Source organism: Amblyomma mixtum, chromosome 6, assembly GCF_055824585.1.
Source record: "Amblyomma mixtum isolate Tamu chromosome 6, ASM5582458v1, whole genome shotgun sequence".
NCBI classification, from domain to species: Eukaryota; Metazoa; Arthropoda; class Arachnida; order Ixodida; family Ixodidae; genus Amblyomma; species Amblyomma mixtum.
Window position 1 is genome coordinate 95,324,558 of NC_143017.1, and position 21,415 is coordinate 95,345,972.

Consider the following 21,415-nt stretch of genomic DNA (forward strand, 5'->3'; position numbering starts at 1 on the left):
GTCTACTCGGTTTAACTGTGTTAAGCCCCTGTCAATTTTTTTCATTTGCCACAGACAACATGTGCATCACCAATATCTGGCCATCTCTGCTTGACGATAACAAATGCTGCGACACTGGGTCAATTGAAAAAGCGGCCTCAGAGCTTTTAAGCCCCAAGTCAACGAACAAGTGTACTCTGCACATACGTGCCTATTAGTCTGTCAAAGGTACGCACGCATGAGGGTGGCCTGCCCTTCCTTTTTAAATTAACGGTGGTGATGTGGGGGACACAACTTATCGACCACGTGGGTTTTGGTTGATTCTAGACGTAAGAATGGGCAGATGAATGAACAAGGGGGTGAGCGGGCGGACGAACGGGCGTACATAAGATATGAAATTTCGACTTACAAGAAGATCCGAAACTTTTTTTTTTTTTCCGCGTAATGAGTCCTTAAAATAATAATCAGTAACAACAATTTTAAAGAGGTCAGCATTTGTAATGGAGGCGATGGAGGCAGGGTGGGTGGTTCCATTTCTTGGACGTCTTGGGACTCCCTTTCACTGACGTCTAAGGGTCAGAAACCCTTATAGCCAACAACCACCATTCTGTGTGTGTGCACTGCGCTACTGGACCAGAATGAATGTGTAGACAGGGAAGCCACAACAACCACCAGTGATAAGACTGCCTTTCGTGCGGTCAAGGAGATAAAAAGCTGAAAGAGAGGGGGGAAAAGCACCAACCTCCAGGCAGCGATCCTGCCAGCGGCGTGCGAGCATCTCCACCTGGGGCCGCTTGAAGTCGGGCGTGCGCACCAGGTCGGGCAGCAGGACGCAGTGCAGCGCAGCCAGCAAGCTCCAGCCCTGCTTGACGTGAGCCTGCTGCTGCGACAGCACCTCCTGGATCACAGCCAGGGCCCCACTGCTGTCCATCCCCTGGCCACCACTGCCACCCCCTGCCTCGGGGGCCATCATGAAGGCACGGCTGTCCGCACGGCTCAAGCGCCTGCAAGGGATGATGGGGCATGTGCTCATGCACGGCACAGCGACTTCCACGAGTGCAGTTCACTCTTTCAGTGAAATTCAGTGTCTTCGTGCCTTTCCCTCTCCTCTCGTCACTTTTTGCATGCCCAAAGGTGGGCACTCCACCGACAGCCCCACAGCGGGAATTCCCCGGGGGAGGCGGAGGGGAGCTTCCTGACCTGCTGGAGCGACGTTGCTAACTGGCCACAGCCATGGGAGCTGCCTGATACCTGAAAGCATCCAGTCACACTAGCCATCTCTTGAACAGAACTGCACAGGAGTGCGCAACGAAGCAGGGCGCGAGCGTGAAAAGGTCACTGAAAAGGACTCGCCAACTTTCGCGGGCCACTGTGAGCTCTCTGCTGCGTGTAGAAGTGTATTATTTGGCTCAGGTGTTCACGATGAGAGAATGTAGTGATTGAGCGAATTTATGCACTCTCCCCACAAGCTGCTCCAGAGCCCCTTTAAAAGAATCGCTGTGTACAACCAGCAAAAGAATATACTTTCCATGGTGACGTCTTTGATGAAACTTCACGTGCTGCTCAACAGCTCACCGGCTGAAAGCAAAGCCGCTGTGGCACTTGCCTGTGCAGCTTCCGCCGCTTCTCCTGCTCGGGCACAAAGGTGGCGCTGTTCATGGACATGAGCGTGTTGGCCAGGGCAATCACCGACAGCAGGTGGTTGGTTGTGACGGCTGTCGAGAGCTCCCAGTGACCCCGAGAAGAGAAGCGTCGCGCTCGCTCCTCTTCCTCGATCTGCTCCTTGGGCACTGGGATTATCACCTTGCGGGACTCGCCCTTGTTGCTGCAAGATAGGCGACAATGGGGAACCATTGTCACTTGAATCAACACTTGAATCAACAACATCATAAAAAAAAGGTGGCCTTCCTTTACACTTTCCTGTTTCATTGACTGTTGGCTTACTTCGCACACAAAAACCAAGTGAACTAGAGTGCAAGGCAAAATCAAACCTTCTTAAGGTGGTCATTACGAAATCCAAAAATGCAGCTCGAAACTATACCAAGGGAACTTGAAGACAATGGCATGGGACATGAGCGACTATGATCGTTTGGGCTCTGGCTCACTCTGTCCACCTCTGCCTACAGCTACTGCTCTCAACGGTCAAATACATGTACAATGAACAATGTACAATGAAGACTTGCAGAATTTAGTCACTCGCAGGGAATTCTCCTCTGTGTTGAGGCAATAATGACACCTTCAGCATCCCCTTAACCACATGCCCGTCTGGATTACAAAAACAGCAATAAAGCATCAATGCGCTGTTTCTCCAGATATAAAAGGAGCTTTTTTTTTTTAAGGGCAAAGCAGCGAGCTATGGAAAGAAAAATGATAGGTGTAACGTTAACAGATCGGAAGCGGGGGAAGTGCTTGAGAGAACAAATGTGGGCTAATGACATCCTAGTCGAAATCAAGAGGAAGAAATGGGCTTGGGCAAGGCATGTAATGCGAAGGCAAGACAATCGGTGGTCCTTAAAGGGATACTGAGGCGGTTTTCGAATCAGCTAACCTTCTAGGGTTTTGAAGTACTGTCATTGCTGATCACGTCTGTGAAATTATTTTTTCGATTTTGGCTAAAACAGTGGCGCAATCACCAATTAAAAATGCGATGTTTAAATTTCCCGCGCCCCGCGCGAGCGCAGGAGAGGGGAACAGCGGAGAGGGAAACCTCGTCCATGTCGGCCAGCGTGACGTCATGTTGAGGAGCCGGGGATGCTTCGGCGCACCCGAGCGCGCTTTCAGCACGCGTTGTTTCTCGTGCTGCATGCGTTGTTCCTCGTACTGCGTGCGTTGTGACGTACAAAGCGTGTCAGCCGACCTTGCGAATCAGATTCAACAGGCACTACTCTGCGTTCGTGTCCACGAACAACTACGGCCGCGACTGTGTCGTCTTCCACTGTTTTCCGCAAGATCACAAGCTCGCAGCGCAACCGCTCGCTGCTGTGACGAAGAATTCAAGCCGACAAAAGCAAGCTTACTCTGCTCGAAACACTTTCGTAAGAGCGGCTACAGGCAGAGCTTGTCCTAGTGTGATCTTTGGAGATTTCTGTCGAAAAGCCGCGGCTGAACCATGACACAGTTCCATTGATTTCCTCGCGCATAAGAGGCGTGTCACCATTTCGAAGAAGCGCCTCTTTTAAAAGTAGAAACATGCTCACTTAGCCCCTGAAGAAACCTTATAGAGGCTTAAGCATGTGTCGCTCTCCTCAGCTTAGGTGCGGCCAGACCACCTGAGACGTGCTCAGCAAGGCTCGGTTAGTGATTTTATACTCGGTTCGACGTGTCCAAGCAAGTAAGCAAGCAAGCAAGCAAGCAGAGCAAAGCACAATAAAGCAAAGCAAGCAAGCATCGAAGCTCTTCATATGCGGCATCTCGTTTAATCCTAGCTAAGCAATTAAAATGAAAGCGTTCGACGTTGATTTCGGATGCAAATTTATGAGAGAAATGAATGCCAACCGAGTTTTTGCAAAAAAACGCCGCAACCTTACTCGGTTTCTTCATCAAGTTGTGGCAGCGGGCGAGTTGCAGCTAGCTTGGCTTTTAAACACACATATAGTTGGCAACTACTTCACTGAACCTAAACTGCAAATCTAGGAAGGGCGAACGTTTCCGAGGCAGCGATTAATATTTTCTGGCATCTGCTGAACGCGCCAGGAGTGAAGCGTATTTGTGCGCGTATTTGTGCGCGTATTTGGCTTGGTTTCCAGCACACCATGATTGCGTCACTATCTTGTGGTCACATGCCTCGCAGTGCTTGGCCACTGCGCTTCGCTAATTTTGACACCAACTTTGTGCTTCTTCATCGTTTCCTTGAAATACTTTCTTGCCCCAACCTGCGACGCCGGGTACTGAGAACAGGATTTTTTGTACACAGTGTTTTGGGCCTTTTCTTTAGGATGACGCTCTTCCGGGCGAGCCAGGAGGCGTCCGGTGGTGGTAATTGACTTGAGTATTGTTCGCACCCCTTCCTTTCCGAGAATACGAGCCGAGGTTGTGCTGGCACCTTTTACGCATGGTCTGCATCGCGTCTTTGACGCTGGCGTATGCTTGTGCTAGGCATAGAATTTTTTGCTTGTGTCTTTTTTGGTTTCAGGCGATATGTGGAATGAGCAAACTGTAGTATCCTTTTGTTCGGTGGTCAGTAAAAAAAAATACTCGCCGTATTCGCTTTTACAACGACACGGAAAGCTGCGATCTGCCCTCAACGCAGCGCCGGATCCGCATCGGCAGCTTCTCCAGTCCTCAAAGTGACGTCACGACCTCTCTTGACCAATCACGGGCGGCGGCGCGCCGCGCGGTGTGCCTCGCGGCACAGGCCGCATATTTCGGCTGAAAAAGGCAATTCGCGCTTGTTTTTGCCTTATTTGGATGCGATATTCCAGTATACAGCATGAAAAACTATAGGATGGCGCTGCCAGCCCGATTTTCAGAAAAAGTGCTTCAGTCTCCCTTTAAGGGTAACGGAGTGGATTCCAAGAGAAGGCAAGCGTAGCAGGGGACGGCAGAAAGTCAGGTGGGCGAATGAGGTTAAGAAGTTTGTGGGGATACGGTGGCCGCAACTGGCAAATGACAGGGTTAATTGGACAGACATGGGAGACTTTTGCCCTGCAGTGGACGAGGTCAGGCTGATGATGATGATTTTTTTTTTATTACAGAGACCTTGCCCACACAACAAGCAGAAGCACGAAAGAATGGCATAACCTTTCACGTGGCAACAACAATCTTGAATTTCCTCAGGCAAGATTCTGAATACGCAAGAGAACTTTTTTCAAAATATAAGTCATTTTTGGAGAAAAAAACTGCTTTAATTAACATGTTGCTTCAAGGGGTATGAAAGGTGCAATTCTTTGTGAGCACTATACATAGTGCTAGGGTCGTTCAAGCTAGATTTTAAAATTGTGAAAAATCCTGAACACAGAAATAATGATTAAAATACAGTATAATCTAAATAATATGATAGGGTTAATACGAATTTCGAGATGATACGAATTAGTCAAATTTCCTGGCCGAGTGCAAAGTGTACAATGCAGAGAATTTTGGATGAATTTCACACGCACAGTGCCAATCATCCTGCTGATTGCGATGCACGAGAATGTGCTTGTCCAGGCCAATAGAGACTCGCATTCAACACGCAGACACTGCACGGCGAAAGTCCATGTTGCGGTTTTCATGAATATTACGTTCAGTCCACTTAGTGCGAACATCTGGTTACAACAAGCGAACAATGCTTTACAGTCATGTTCATTATAAGGGGCTGGACAGAAACACTAACTAACACAAGAGAACAGCAGTAGCAGTGTGGCTGCGGATTTCTATGACATTCTAAAGCACATGCTCTAAAGCGGTCCCTATATTTAGCTTGATGAAATGAAGTTCTCACTTTTCCTCCTTCCAAATTGGTCTTAGTAAAATGTCCATTACAATTCACAAATATCGGCTTCTTCAACTTGAAAATGCTCTGAAAAGATATCAGTTGTGTATGATTCAGCACTTAACTGGGATGGCATACGCCTTGGGTTTCCACGAATTTTCTGGCTCCTGCTGCATCTTCTGAAACTACATTTCAGGTGCTCACATCACAGCGGGACCAATAATTTTAAAACATGCCAGCGACGCTTTTGAGAATTCTAAATGGCGCATTTTTGCGCTGGCATTCAGTATGTTGCAATTAAAACTGTGAACATGCAAGTCAGGGCATAAAAAAATAAAGGACTCCCGGGAACTGGCCGCGGTGGCTCAGTTGTTAGGGCACTCGGCTAATGAGTCCCAGTTCGAGGGTTTGACTCAGTTGTTAGGGCACTCGGCTAATGAGTCCCAGTTCGAGGGTTTGACTCAGTTGTTAGGGCACTCGGCTAATGAGTCCCAGTTCGAGGGTTTGACTCAGTTGTTAGGGCACTCAGCTAATGAGTCCCAGTTCAAGGTTTGACTCGGTTGTTAGGGCCCTCAGCTAATGAGTTCCAGTTCCAGGGTTTGACTCAGTTGTTAGGGCACTCGGCTAATGAGTCCCAGTTCCAAGGTTTGACTCAGCTGTTAGGGCACTCAGCTAATGAGTCCCAGTTCGAGGGTTTGACTCAGTTGTTAGGGCACTCAGCTAATGAGTCCCAGTTCTGGGGTTTGACTCAGCTGTTAGGGCACTCAGCTAATGAGTCCCAGTTCGAGGGTTCGACTCAGTTGTTAGGGCACTCAGCTAATGAGTCCCAGTTCCAAGGTTTGACTCAGTTGTTAGGGCACTCAGCTAATGAGTCCCAGTTCCAAGGTTTCACGCAGTTGTTATGGCACTCAGCTAATGAGTCCCAGTTCTAGGGTTTGACTCAGTTGTTAGGGCACTCAGCTAATGAGTCCCAGTTCCAGGGTTTGACTCAGTTGTTAGGGCACTAAGCTAATAAGTTCCAGTTCCAGGGTTTGACTCAGTTGTCAGGGCACTCAGCTAATGAGTCCCAGTTCCAAGGTTTGACTCAGTTGTTAGGGCACTCAGCTAATGAGTCCCAGTTCCAGGGTTTGACTCAGTTGTTAGGGCACTCAGCTAATGAGTCCCAGTTCCAGGGTTTGACTCAGTTGTTAGGGCACTAAGCTAATAAGTCCCAGTTCCAGGGTTTGACTCAGTTGTTAGGGCACTCAGCTAATGAGTCCCAGTTCCAAGGTTTGACTCAGTTGTTAGGGCACTCAGCTAATGAGTCCCAGTTCCAAGGTTTCACGCAGTTGTTAGGGCACTCAGCTAATGAGTCCCAGTTCTAGGGTTTGACTCAGTTGTTAGGGCACTCAGCTAATGAGTCCCAGTTCCAGGGTTTGACTCAGTTGTTAGGGCACTAAGCTAATAAGTCCCAGTTCCAGGGTTTGACTCAGTTGTCAGGGCACTCAGCTAATGAGTCCCAGTTTCAGGGTTTGACTCAGTTGTTAGGGCACTAAGCTAATAAGTCCCAGTTCCAGGGTTTGACTCAGTTGTTAGGGCACTCAGCTAATGAGTCCCAGTTCCAGGGTTTGACTCAGTTGTTAGGGCACTAAGCTAATAAGTCCCAGTTCCAGGGTTTGACTCAGTTGTCAGGGCACTCAGCTAATGAGTCCCAGTTTCAGGGTTTGACTCAGTTGTTAGGGCACTAAGCTAATAAGTCCCAGTTCCAGGGTTTGACTCAGTTGTTAGGGCACTAAGCTAATGAGTCCCAGTTCCAGGGTTTGACTCAGTTGTTAGGGCACTAAGCTAATGAGTCCCAGTTCCAGGGTTTCACTCAGTTGTTAGGGCACTCAGCTAATGAGTCCCAGTTTCAGGGTTTGACTCAGTTGTCAGGGCACTCAGCTAATGAGTCCCAGTCCCAGGGTTTGACTCAGTTGTTAGGCACTCAGCTAATGAGTCCCAGTTCCAGGGTTTTACTCAGTTGTTATGGCACTCAGCTAATGAGTCCCAGTTCCAGGGTTTGAACCCGGCCGTGATGTCCACTGAGATGAGACAATTACTGCACCATTTCCTTTCCCCAAAAGCCAATTTTCAATTTTTCATTTTTTTTTTCTCCCAGGGTTTCCAGAACTTTCCAGAACCTTCGGGAGGAAGAGACCAGGGGTCGTCTGTACAGGTGCCCACGGCCCCTACCTGACTGCGGCCGTTTCCTGGCAGGGCAGAATGCGGTACGTGTGGGTGGGCAGCAGCAGGCTCATGTGGCTGCCTCGTGACAACAGGCCAAAGCAGATGGGCCGCATGGGGCACAGCAGGCCAAGCTTCCCTTCGCAAACCTGCCACAAAGAGAGAGTCAGCTGCATTACACCTTCAACCCTGTCGACAGACACATACAGCGGTTAGAGAAGTTACAGCACATCACTGAGTAAACAATGGATAATGTTGAGTTGGCTACTGAAGCAATGCCAAGACAGAACTCCACTGCGTGTTTTTTTTAGACTTCTGCCCATTTTCTTCATTCAGTGGCTCATTAGGACGATCTGTGCCAGGGAAGACATGATAAGAAGTGCGGAGATTCAGCGCTGTACAAGACTTGCTCGTGCCAAGAAACTTCGTGGCCTCTTGCAACTTTTTAAGGCGAAAACCTTTCATGCCTCATCGTTGTCAATAGAAGGTTGTCAGCAGAGGTGTCACGCTTTCAGGGGTGGAAGCAGGCTCCAACTTTTTGGAGCAAGCACAGGAGCAGCAAAAGTCTTATTTTGGAGCAGGTTTGGAGCAGCAAAAGTCCCATTTTGGAGCAGGTTTGGAGCAATTTGCAGGATATTTCGGAGCACTTTTGGAGCAGATTGGCAACATTTAAATGCGACTGAAAGCAATTTTGTTTGCAACTAGTCCAAAATCTGCATAAATATTGATCACGGATCCCACAGGCCAGAATTAATTAAAAAGATTGCAATTATTCTAAAGATATTTTCTAAAGTTCATAAAAAATTAGACATGTGGCAGCTACTACAAACACATTAGCTATTACTAATTTTAGTTCAGAAAAAAAAGAAGAAAGCAACAACATAATGGGGACAGTTTGTCAAAACCACCAAAAGAGTGCAGCAGAATCTTGAATATACTATATCAGGACCGGAAAAAGAAAAAAAGAATCAATGCTCACCAACCGGTGGATTTTAAAATTCGGAAAATTGCCGCAGCCAAACAGACAAGGAGGGGGCTAACTTACCCTATTTACTCGCATAATTTGCGCCCTCGTGTAAATGCGCACCCAGAATTTATTACCCAAGCATATATGAAAAAAAAAATGCACCAGCGTGCACGCAAGACAGGCTGTGGAAGACCGGCACGAACACGTTGCGGTGTACGGCTGTGAAAGGTGCGAGCGGTGCGAGCAGCGAGGGGATGCCGGCCGCGCCGCTGTGAAGATTAACTGTCCAGGCCAAGCCAAAGCAACGTCAACTGGGTGCGAGGTGCGAGCACGACGGGTAGTAAGCCCGGTGTCCATTCCCTGGCAGCTCCATGTGTAAGAAGTTCGTAATTCGTTTGTTCAATTAGCTCTGGTAAAGAAAATTATATTTGCGCGCAGTTTACCCGGCCCACTCGCGCTGGCAGTTGCTTTCCAGGACAAGGTGCCCGAATTCCTAAACAACAGAACCGCTGGCGATTCTGTTAGCCGCTAGTCACCCGGGCCCATCGCGAGGACGCCATTTTAGCGCCGTTTATCTCCACTGGCTCCTGACTGCTGGCTCTGCGATTGTATCATTGCACATTTATTGCTCAGAGCTGCGCACGTGGCGTCATACCATCCAGCGGAGACAGGGGTTGCGTCGACAGCGAGGGGTGCAAGTGGAGGGTCGACGTTTGCGCGACAATGTAGGACATATATGCGCGTTATGATCTTCATGGAGTTTTTTTAGGACGCGTTTCGCGAAATCTCCATATCTCTTTTTGGAGCCCTAAAGTACGAAAAAAGTGCATTAATTATGCTAGTAAACCTGGTATCTTGTCCGCACAATACCGGCCGTGCTCAAGTTACATTACCAGACAATAGTTAACCGTACTTTTACTCATGGCTGTACAAGCCTTTCGAGACAGCCGCGCCGACCACCACGAGCGAACCCAACTGTCAATGCGAATGCGGTTGCGCCCGTTTCGTCGCGAGCGCCCAGTGTTGCCCCGCCGACAATAACACTCGGCTAAATTTGGTTCTGTATACTTGCAATAGGCGTAAATTGCCGTTTAGGCGCAGCTTGGCACAGGAGATCAAATTGGCGCAGCATGGCACAATTGGCGCAGCACTTCCACCCCTGAGTTTTTTCTAGTCAGACCAGAAAAAAAATCTTTGTGCACGATGGGATCTGAACCACCATCCTCCTTCCGTTCCGCAGCCGAGCGTGCTAATGGCTACGCTACTTCCTGCCAACGCATATGTAGTTCTCCTTGTCTAGGATGCTGGAGAGTGTTTGCAGAAAGGCGTCGAATCCGACGGAGGCCTCTCAAATGCCCTCCAGGGTCTCCAGCATTTTAGACTCACAAACAATTGTGTACTTAATTAACATCTTACCCACACATCAGTGACACAACCACACTGCACTAAATGCTTTCGCCTCACCGCACTTTAGGTCAACGAAGTGGCCCCATGAATTTTTTTCTGGTTTGGTTTGGTTTTATGGGGTTTAACGTCCCAAAGCGACTAAGGCTATGAGAGACGCCGTAGTGAAGGGCTCCGGAAATTTCGACCACCTGGGGTTCTTTAACGTGCACTGACATCGCACAGTACACGGGCCTCAAGAATTTCTCCTCCAAAGAAATTCAACCGCCGCGGCCGGGATCGCACCCGCGTCTTTCGGGTCAGCAGCCGAGCACCATAACCACTGAGCCACCGCGGCTGTCATTATTTTTATTTTTCTGCACAGAGTCTAACCATTTCAAGACCAATATGCAAAAATCATGTAGAATGAAAGCAGCCTCTATGAAACACTATGAAAGTGCATGCTTTTTCATGCAAGCCCCCCACTCCACTACTATCTGCCCATCCTCTACGGCAGGGGTTCTCAAACTGGGTTCCCCAGAACCAAGGAGTTCTGCCGGCTGCTTTTGTGTGTTCCGCGAGCATCCACACTGAATTGGCTCCCTTTCTGGGGACACTTCTTCTGGGGACACTTGTTCTGGGTGTGTGCGAAACAGACACAGTAGCCGGCTTGTTGAAACTCATTTCATTCAGAGCGTCAGCTCTTCTTAGCTCGTTCCTTAGTTTCATGCTGTCGGTGCCAGCCACAGCACACACTTTGGCAGCACGGCAAAATGCTGTGTGCCAGTAACGGCACCACTTGTTTACATTTTGATGGGAGCGCCAGTGATGGTGGCTCGCCCGGTGAACTTGGCAGAGTGCCAAGACAGTGCTGCGCCCAGCTGCACCAGTGCACGTATGTTTAGAGCGCTGGCAAGATGGTGTGGAAGAGGCATGGCGCACAAGGCAGCACTTGTTACGTGCATGCGACGTGAATGAAAGTGTGGGCTGCATTGCTAAACTAGCCAAGCCAAGCCCAGCCAAGACAAAAAAAAAAGTGAGCATCTCTTGGGCGTTTTTGCCGTTGACGGAGCCACAGTGAAGTTTTGCCACCAGCAAGCCAATTTGCGCTGGAAAGGCAGTACCTGTCGAAATTAGAAAAATGCCGACTCCACGCTGATGCCGTAGCGGGGAGCAGCAGAGAGCCAATGAAAGCTGAAAGAGGAGCCAGTTTGACTCTAAGCGCAGCCCAGACAGTCCAGTGCGCGAATGCAGGGGAACGTACTATGCCTTGTGACTAGTTTTTTGTGTTTTTATCTCGGGGTTAGAGGCCTGAGCATGAGTGAGAGATGTGCACTGAATAAAAAACTTATTGCTGAAAGCAAGAAAACAAACAAATGGTTGGTTTATGGCGTTTAACGTCCCAAAGCGACTAAGGCTATGAGAGACGCCGTAGTGGAGGGCTCCGGAAATTTCGACCACCTGGGGTTCTTTAACGTGCACTGACATCGCACAGCACACGGGCCTCTAGAATTTCTCCTCCAAAGAAATTTGGCCGCCGTGGACGGGATCGAACCCGTGTCTTTCGGGTCAGCAGCCGAGCACCATAACCACTGAGCCACCGCGGCGAAAAAACAAACAAATATTCGTAGACGTGAAAGAAACAGCAAAAAAAAGAGCACAAAGGATGATGCCCTATAATGACAGGAAGCTCTCTGGCACGTGTTCCTTCGGTCAAAAATTGTGAGAACCCCTGCTCTGTGGCCCAGGTTTTACAGAGGCTATGCTTCTGCATGTGCCATCTTCTACAGTGAAGATGGGAACAATATCAGACTTGAACAGCAGCACTTGCACACACTCGCTTTCTGCACTGGAATGTTCACAGCAGGTTGAATGCGTCACGGCCCTCAGTACTAGCGAGACGCTGTGCTGCACTTAGTTTTGATCTACGAGTAAAAGGCATCTGCACTGAAAACAGTGGCACCTCACAACAGATGTCAACTAGTTAGCCTTTATGCATGCGATCAGGCCCATCTAGTAAACCCAGCAGTTGCTTTTGCTGTGAACTGGCAATAAACTTCGCAAGTTTGGGAGAGAGCTGAACGAGCAAGTTTATTGCTGCAACAAGTGTGACATCCGTAACAAAATGCAAACTACGTGCAACAACAATTCAAACAAAAAACTGAACTGAACCGGCAAGTGTCATTCGGGAAGGCCACAACACTTGGCCACAAGTTCGAATGAGCAATTGAATTCACAATTTTTGCACATTCCACCGGCAAAAGTATGGTGTGAATTGCACTGAATAGCAAAGTGCTATACTCAAACTATATTAAAAATTTCAAATATGCATGCATTACTGCTTCTATTTACTGATTCATCAGAAAAAATGAGAGAGAGAGTAAACGTTTATCTGATAAACATAAAGGGGGAGGAAAACTGAGCCCTCCCTGCAGCAGCCTTTACCTTGTCCAGGTCATTGTCGAGGCCCCAGGCATGCAGGAGGGAGAGCAGCAACTGGGCAATCTCCATGGTCAGGTTGGTCTCGGCCAGGCTCAGGTGCTTCATCTTGGCCCCAGCTGCTGCTCCCGTCACACTCCTTGCCTCTCCTGGCTGAGGGCCAAACAGGGCAAGACATGATCCACCATCATCATCATCATCATCCTGACTACACCCACTGCAGGGCAAAGGCCTCTCCCATATCTCTCCAATTAACCCTGTCCTGTGCCAGCTGCGGCCACCCTATCTCTGCAAACTTCTTAATCTCACCTAACTTTCTGCCGCCCTCTGTTGTGCTTGCCTTCTCTCGGAATCCAGTCCGCTACGCTTAACGACCATCAATGATCCTGCCTTCACATTACATGCCCTGCCCAAGCCCATTTCTTCCTCCCGATTTTGGCTGAGATGTCAATCCAGGGAGGGGCCTTGCTAAAAATTTGGGGCTTGGGAGTGGGTTAACTCGCACGTTACCATGATCAGTAATGATTTCAAATCTGTCCTTCACTAGCCATGGCAAAGCCCTTTTGTGAAAGTGCCAAAGTCACTCTAGTTCACAAAAGCAGGGCTCCTGTTCTGAAATGATTACTTTCAGCTACACTTTCATATCTGTGCCACACTGCAATATCTGCGGCAGTGCAGTGGTGCAGTGAAGGGCATTGGCTCGCAGTACTGAATGAAACCTGCCTGCCATGTTTACTTGAAGATGTGGAGCTCTAATTTCAAACTTGGAAACAGAATCTCTGTAGCCATGTAGAGAGGGTTGCGTGGCAACAAGATTCGGCTGAATAGCTGTTGATATACCAACGAATTATGGTGATAAATGCCTTGCAGATGTCAGATAGAGCTTCAGAAGCTAAAAAAATGAGTTAACGTGTGTGTAAGCCCCATTCTTTCATTTGCGGCAGCAGCTTTTGGGGAGCTAATCGGCATACCTCAGCTCTAAGTACACACTGAAAACAAAGTGATGAGTTATGCAGCTGTGACGCACAGTTTCAGTCCTTCATGCCTTGCAATTTTGAGATGCAACTAAATTAAGCCCTGAAAAAATAATTAAGCTGCAAATTTACCACCAAGCAGTGCTATTTGTGCTGAAATTTCACAACACTTCTGTGCTGCGGCAAATAACCAGCCATAAAAAAGGCTACTACAGAATGAACAGCACCTGACAGCATTCAACTTACAGTTCGCAGATGCAAGCGTGATAAAGCTAGTCTGATGCATTGCAGAAATGCGAAAGCATTTGCATGTGAACATCACCAACTTTTTTTTTGCAAGTCATTGTTGTCACTAACACTTATCATGAGACACTTAGATGACACCAGCAACATTTTTTTTTTTTTTGCAAGTCAGCATTGTCTAACATCAGTATACATCCGCAACCAGGGGTGTAGCCAAGGCGGTGTTTCAATGTCAGAAGCCCCGTTCTCGTGTGGACACGCTGTGATGATGCGTTCTGCCAACAAGCTCTGCTGACAGGTCCTTGTACTAGAGGTGTCGACTTTAAGCAAAGCATGCTGGCGGACTCTTCAAACAGGCCACCACATTACACTCACAGCCAGAATGAAACAAAGCATGAATGAAACAGCATGTGACCACTAATCGCATTATCTGTGCAGTTTGGACGCTACTAACGGAGCGACAGACACTCGTGGGCATGGCTGTGTAATGCTATGACCACACTTGCATTTTGATGTCCTATTATAGAGGATGTGAATTCGGTAGTTTACTGCAAGCAGCAGGGATTGCATTTAACTGAAATTCACTTCATCTCATGCCTTTACTGTTTTAAGGTCATGCCTGTATGCAATCACAAAATGCACACTCTCGTAACGTTTCATGTCATTCACTTATTGTTAATGGATCTATACTTGTCCCTGCACTGACTGTGGTCCAGTCAGCACATGACTGGTGCTGTATCAATGGAGACTATGAGCCCTCAGGAAATAGCGTAACTGATGTCACCCCTGCATACTTATTTGCAGAGTACAAATGAAGATAAAAGGGGGAAAAAAAAAAAACCCCAGGAAAGAAGATATGATCCCTGGAAGAAGAGTCATCCCAAGATAATTGTTAAGCAGCAAGTGTGAATATGGCAGTAACAAGCGCTAATGTGCAGCAACATGAAAAAAAAAAACCCACATAAAAACGCAAAAGAAATCAGGTGCAGCATGAGAGAAACTGGGAGAGAAACTGCAAGAAACTGGGGTGGGACATATATCCTACACTTTTCACTAGGAGTGCATGCACTAAGGCATAACAAGAGACACACAAACGTAGAAAATTCGGGAACTACAAACAAACAAACAAAAACAAGAAGAAGACATCACACAAGCATTCTAACAATGTTCACTAATAAAAGTCAATTGATTGCATGCAGCAAGCAAGCAGACTCCACTAATATACATCCACACAGGATGTTTGCAAAAACCACATGCCTACTAAGGTATGACGAGACTAAGTTAGCATACAAAGTGAAACCTCGTTCATGCACATTTTGAAAATAAGAGGAAAAAAGTATTACTTAGGAAAACGCATGACCAACCCACCTGAATTTCAGAAACTAACTGCTGAATGCGGTACAAAGACATTTTCTGATAATTTAGCATTTTCACCACAAGGTTTGAACAGCTCCTTAACTAGTGCTCGCAGAATTCGACCCGCATTTGCGTTGTCTTAAGCGCGGAATGCCCTTCCCAACACACCCGGTCCCCCGATGTCAATGACAAAAGTAACCAAAATCTTCCATTTCTTTTTTTTTTAATGCTTCGCCCACTTGCACCTAAGCAATGCGGGGAAGCCGCGGCTGCGGCTGACTGTCGCAGCGTTTGAACCTTTCGTGCTGCGTTCCCCGGACCCGGCCCACTCGAATGTTAGCGCGTCGTTGTAGTCCTCAAATGCTTCGTCCCTTAGCGTTTAGGCTCCGCGAAGAAGCCAATGCGTTTCTCCTATTCATGCCGCGTTCCCGCAGAAATAACCTGCTCGTGACCATTTTTTTTTCTCCTTCGCCCCCGTGCATGAAAGCACTGCAAGAAAGCCACCGCGGCGGGTTTCGTCGTTGCATTCCAGATCAAGTCGCGTGCCCCCATATTCCGCTAATCTGTACGTTTGCACATCTGCGGTTGGCCACTAAAGGCATTATAAGACTAGAATTTTGGGAATCGCAAACGCAGTAGCCGGGAAATCGTGTTACCCGGGAACATATTAACCAGGAAAATAATAGTGCAACTCTATTGGACCTTTTTAATGCCCACGATTTTGAGCTTATGAACAGGGAACAAACATATCAATGAGGCTTAACATGGAACATAGGCGAAAAAAGAAACAATTCTAGAAGAAGCATTTTGTTTAAACACAAGCAGTGCATAGTGGAGAAGCTCAGAGAAAGGCATGCAAGTCCTGAAAAGAAAACCTAACACAACTGTGAAGTTAATCAGGCAAGCCATATGCAACGTGCGTTCAAGCAAACGAAACTTTGAAACGAGCATACCCCCAGTTGCAATAACAGCGAGCACGCATTTCAATGAAATTTCAAACCTCAGTGGCAGCGTGATCGGGTATGTGGACACCTTTAAATCATTGGCTGTAATGTTTAGCAGTACGATGACATGGGATGCACATGTTAATAACCTTACATCAACACTTTCTAGAATCGTTGAAATTGCGCTGCGTAACAGGCATACTTTACCTATCAAAACTAAAATTACATTGTATTACGCATTTTTCTATACCCACCCAAGCTATTGTTTCCTCGTCTGGGGCAACACAACGGTATCTAATGTCCTATAACTGCAAACACTGCAAAAGAAAATGCTTCGTGCAATTGTCAACGGATCGTGTGATTCGCCGACTAGACACATTTACCCGCATAATAATACTGTACCTGCAAACAAATTATTTGACGACAGAATTGCAGGTTTTCATAAAACAGTGATAAAAAAGAGTGATTCATTTATTTCTCAAACTGTACCAATTACCTGTCGCCACTCATCATACGACATCAGATTGCAGTGTCAGTTTGCACTACCAAAATGAAGGACTAACTATGAATTCTGTATGTTAAGGTATATTGTGCCATAGTTCCTCAATACCTCATTCAGTGACCAAGTGAATATTTTGTCTTTGTCTGCCATCCGGAAAAGCTTTATTCAGCAATCTGTGCCACAGAGATGCCAAGTGTCTGCGTGTACTGTGCCACTTCTGTGTTATAGCCTCACTGTCTTTTGCCAACAATTATTGCTGCCAATCACTAGATCTGTTTCGGTCAACCTTGTTCCCCATAAGCGCACTTGTATTCACTTTTTAGCAGTGGTTGTTTTTGCCTCGTGCCAACTGCTGACTTGCAAGGATGGTGAGGACTGTCAAGCGGTGTATCATTCACTCCTTTTTTTCTCACCATCCCCAGTTTGCATGTACAAACTGAAATAAAAGATTGATGGATTGATTGACGTGTGAGGTTTCTGAGAAGACGATGGCAACGCGACCTTCAGGATAAGATTGCACTCGAAAAGAAAAATCGAAAGAGAGTTCCATACTTTGCTGCCCCCTGAAGAATCTGTCTGAGACGTCTTGATGCCGACGCTTTCTGCCTTGGCTTGAATTTTCGATGCTGCCGTTTCTGCGGTGTCTTTTACCTTCGCAATGAACCCTAAATGGCACAAACAGAGAATTAGAAGCTTTTTTTTTTTTCATCAACTCAAAGCTACAACTAAGAAGTTATCCTCAAAAAACGTCAAACTTTTCTAATATAGAAATAAGCTGGACTGTTTATATACACAGGCAATCTCTAAAGCAAAACGTGGCAAGACAAAAACATCTACTGGAACTTGACCGGTGTAGTAATCCAGCATAAATATAAGTGACATCTTAGAGTGAAACATAGGATGTACAAAGATTAAACTGCACCACCAACATTCAAAACATGCAAAACATATTAGACATAACTAAGACACTTTGTGAAAAGAGAAAGGAATTTGTTAACACTTGTTCATACACAGATATGGTTAGCAAACACACATATCAAGCAACTGTTTAAAGACTGACAAGGAACAGACAGCAAATGTAGCAACATGGTTTTGACTGACACAGTTCTGAGCAGTGTGCGAAAAAGTAATGAATACAGACTTCAGTGAGTCAATGCTAACTCGTGAAGCCATTCAGCACACGGCAAACACCAGTTGCTGGTGCGCACCTCAAGAAAAGAATTAGATATAAATAGTTAAGCTTCATTTCAGTTTGCTAATAATGTTTCTTTAGCTCCATCAGCAATATATGAGTTTCAAACAAGAACAGATTGAGTGAGTTGTCACCCCTTCCCCATGAGAGGCAGTGATTATCTGTGATGGCCAAGCTTGTGAAAACATCAGATATGTAACAAACAAGAGGCTAAAGCCAGGAATGAAATTTGTAAGCAGACTGCATGCTGCTTACAAATGCCAAGTACGCCTACTTTTAAACTATGTTTAGACTAATGGTGTGTGAAACGACAGAATGAAACTGAGAAGCTGCGGGTCCTCAAACTCAACCAACAGCAATCTACACTCTAAACAAGAACATGTCTATATGGGAGTAAGAAAAAGGAGTAAGCTGTCCTCTATCAAACTCCCCTTTACAAAAGGGTGTGCACTGGAAGACAGCTGACTGGCTTTTTACTCCTTTCTGTTTAGTACGAGTGATGGAGAGTTGTCACAGATGTGAATAAATTCACTTCAGTGTGAAAGTTTAAACTAGGAACCACCTGCACTCCTCAACGCTTCCTCTTCCAATTAGGTTGAAACAAAAGCAGGTAAAAATGAGCAAAAGGCTGCCTTAATTGACAAGCATAGCAGCAGGTTAGTTAGCTGGATGCTAATACAAAGCAATGCAAGCCCAAGATTAGATTAGTTTAAGCAAGCAGCTGATCATTTCTTAGTGTGTTTCTTGTCAGTCTCCACTTTTAAAATAATAACTGCATCCAAATAACTCGTACATACAAATGAAAACATAGCAGGCTTTACAAACCATCATCATCATCACCATCAGCCTGCCTACGCCCACTGCAGGGCAAAGGCCTCTCCCATGTCTCTCCAATTAACCCTGTCCTTTGCCAGTTGCGGCCAACGTATTCCTGCAAACTTCTTGATCTCATCCGCCCACCCAACTTTCTGCCGCCCCCTGCTACGCTTGCCTTCTCTTGGAATCCACTCCGTTACCCTTAAGGACCAGCGGTTGTCTTGTCTTCGCATTACATGCCCTGCCCAAGCCCACTTCTTCCTCTTTATTTCAACTAGGATGTCATTAACCCACGTTTGTTCTTTCACCCACTCCGCCAGCTTCTGTCACCTCAGAAGCTCTCTGTGCAAGTAAATTGAGGCCTTCGCTAACGCCATCCCTCTCAGTTGCCATCGCTACTTCCCCACACAGCGGCAGCTCGCACATTGCAGTTTTAAGCAATCCAGCTAGTATGAGCTCCTCTTGTTCATACAAGTATACCATTCCCTCAGAATTACGATGCAGTGGATTCAGTTTCACAGGGACCAGCATCTGCTATGCACCTGAGAGCTTCTTGTGTGTCTCCGGTGACGAAGATAAGGTCAAGTACTTCTGGTACTCGGACTGGTTGATGAGCCCCTGGGACTCCAGTGTGCCGGGCGACATTCCCGAGTACTCTTCAGACAGCAGTTGCACTGAAAGCAATGCAGAGTCCCAAGGACATCAGAGGCCCTCCTGTGCTGGGAAACTTGGAGCACAGGCAATGTCTCCAACGTGCCCCAAAAACTCTTCAGTTCTCGTGGGGCATTTATTTCGCTACTTGAAAACTGTGCTCACGTATGGTTCACTAGCATTTATGGTGGAACTGGTTCAGCATAGAATTCAAAACAAATTCAATAAATATTGACCTTCCCCTGTGCCTTCGCAGTACATGGGTCTAAGACACTGAGGTAAGAGAATGTATGTTGCTCGGGTACACCCGCAAACAGCACAACTTATGCTAGGATTGAATAAATAATGAATGTGTTTCACGAAATGGACAAGGCAAGCAATCATACATGACTAAAGGGCCAGTATAAAACTTCTTTTTACTTTCACAGTTTTTTCCCCTTGTCCTAAAGGCTGTTTGCCATATACACCAAACAAAAGAGCATGCTTGTCCTGCACCCCTTATACGACATATTTAATAATAAATATGTCATATTATTGCGCCAATTCAGCCCATGGCCAATAGCACTTTGATTATTAGGGCAAGGTTATCAGAACCGGCCCATGGACAATACTTAATTTATAGTATATATGCGCAATACTTAGCTCACACGAAAGTAAGCTCGTGAAAATCAGCCCATAACCAAATGCACTTGGATTATCAAAGTTGAGCTTATCAGAATCAGCCCAAGGGCAAAGGTTGGCTTATGGCCAGTGGCCAATACTTCACTTACTAGAACCAGCCCAGTGGCACGCAGCAGCTTTAGTGAAGAGGGTGTTGAATTCTCTGCTTTGCGTCTTTTTACATTTGTGATAGTCAGAGTGACAAAGTACCATATGATGTGAAGTATCTTTAACACCTTAAACGTGAACAGCATCCATTCCAGAGCAGTTGGCCCGCATTAGGGTTTCAGGGTCCTTCACTGAATGCACAATGGGCAGATGTACATGACTGAATTCTCTTAAGAGTGACCCTCATCCCAATCACAGCGAAGCTAACCTGAACCATGAAGGTCTGGACACAAGAACCACAAAATCTGGTAGTAGAAAACGTAACTGTTATGAGCCCAATTCCTAGAAACTGGCACCAAACTGAACATGATAAGTGAACTTGAAACTGGACTGAAAGATAAGAGAATATCCCTGACCAATCTTCAAAATGCAAGTGAAAAAGGGAGCAATTGCTTTAAGGTACGTCGGTGTTGCATTTTTTTCTTAAACCTTCACAGTTTTTCTGCGGAAATCAGTTATGTTTTGTGGTTTGCATGATGAGTAGCTACACACACAATTATTCAAGCAGCTGGAATATCTATGCACAACTGTTAACTTTTATAAATCGTCTGCAAGGGCTCTGTAATGCAGGTAATCTGCATCTATGTATATCTAGAGCACTGGGACGAGCTTACTGTTTTCATGAAGAGAAGGATTTCTGTGTTGTACACAACATTTTCAGAAAAATCTAGCAGTTATCAATAAAGCATGGCCTTTAGCCAAATTTTTTAGGACGAAGGTGTACTAAAGTCCTAGGCTTCGCTCCACCACGTGTTTGAAACTAATATTTCTGTGCACACTGAAGTTAGGCTCCTTTCCCCTATCTACACCTAGAAGAAGCAAAAGACCCCCAGCCAACAAAAGTGCAAACATGATGCACACCACAGACACAATTAATAAGAAAACAGCACCAATGCATCAGCAGCCCCCAGACAAGACTCGCACCTTTGAATTCAGCCAGCAGCTCTGACATATCTCGAGAGGTAAGCTTGGCCACCCGAGCAAAGGAGGCATCTCTGCGTTGTTTGCTCTTGAGAGAGTGCAGGATGCCTTCATGCAAGCACATGCACACAGCAGATGGTGCAGGAGACAGAAGAACAAGAAAGTCAGGTCAGAAAGGGAGCTACAAAAAAAAAAACACTACAAGAGACAAACCAGAAGCAAGCAGTAGAAGGCAACCTAAGCTCGTTGACTGATGAGATACGCAGGCCACACTAATGCTTTTTCAAGCAAGCATGGACGCATGTCAAACGGAGCAAACAAAATAAAACTACAGGGGTGCACTTAAATCTGCTTAGGTACAGTAATACGAAAGCATTTCTCTCAATTACTGCGCGTCCTTCCTCCCTCCTGCGTGTCCGCCATCTCGCCTACGCGCGCGCCATCTACTGGACCAGTGCCGCACATTGCGAGGGAGGCTTTCAGTGGGTGCCGCACGATGGCGCTACGACTGCGCTCCAAGCATAGAGGAAATTTACCAGAAACGTACATCTGTAATTTAGATGCTCATAATCACTCGCATACGCGCCTCAGTGCTTATCTCGAAGATA

The 21,415-nt window shown here is 46.5% G+C and overlaps 1 protein-coding gene across 4 annotated transcripts in view; it reads right to left on the minus strand.

The window, feature by feature from the left end:
* The window catches only part of Rbcn-3B (WD repeat-containing protein Rbcn-3B), a 98,449-nt gene that overhangs the window by 38,313 nt on the left and 38,721 nt on the right, over nucleotides 1–21,415 (minus strand). For 3 of the 4 annotated variants that reach the window (XM_089548424.1, XM_089548423.1, XM_089548425.1), the window contains 6 exons: nucleotides 18,950–19,081; nucleotides 16,952–17,064; nucleotides 12,387–12,533; nucleotides 7,601–7,740; nucleotides 1,586–1,804; nucleotides 722–983 (listed from right to left, as the gene is read on the minus strand). In XM_089548424.1, coding sequence (XP_089404550.1) covers nucleotides 722–983; nucleotides 1,586–1,804; nucleotides 7,601–7,740; nucleotides 12,387–12,533; nucleotides 16,952–17,064; nucleotides 18,950–19,081 — 1,013 coding nt within the window. Of the gene's footprint in view, nucleotides 1–721; nucleotides 984–1,585; nucleotides 1,805–7,600; nucleotides 7,741–12,386; nucleotides 12,534–16,951; nucleotides 17,065–18,949; nucleotides 19,082–20,810; nucleotides 20,916–21,415 lie in introns of all 4 variants that reach the window. The other variant, XM_089548426.1, reaches the window with a different exon arrangement.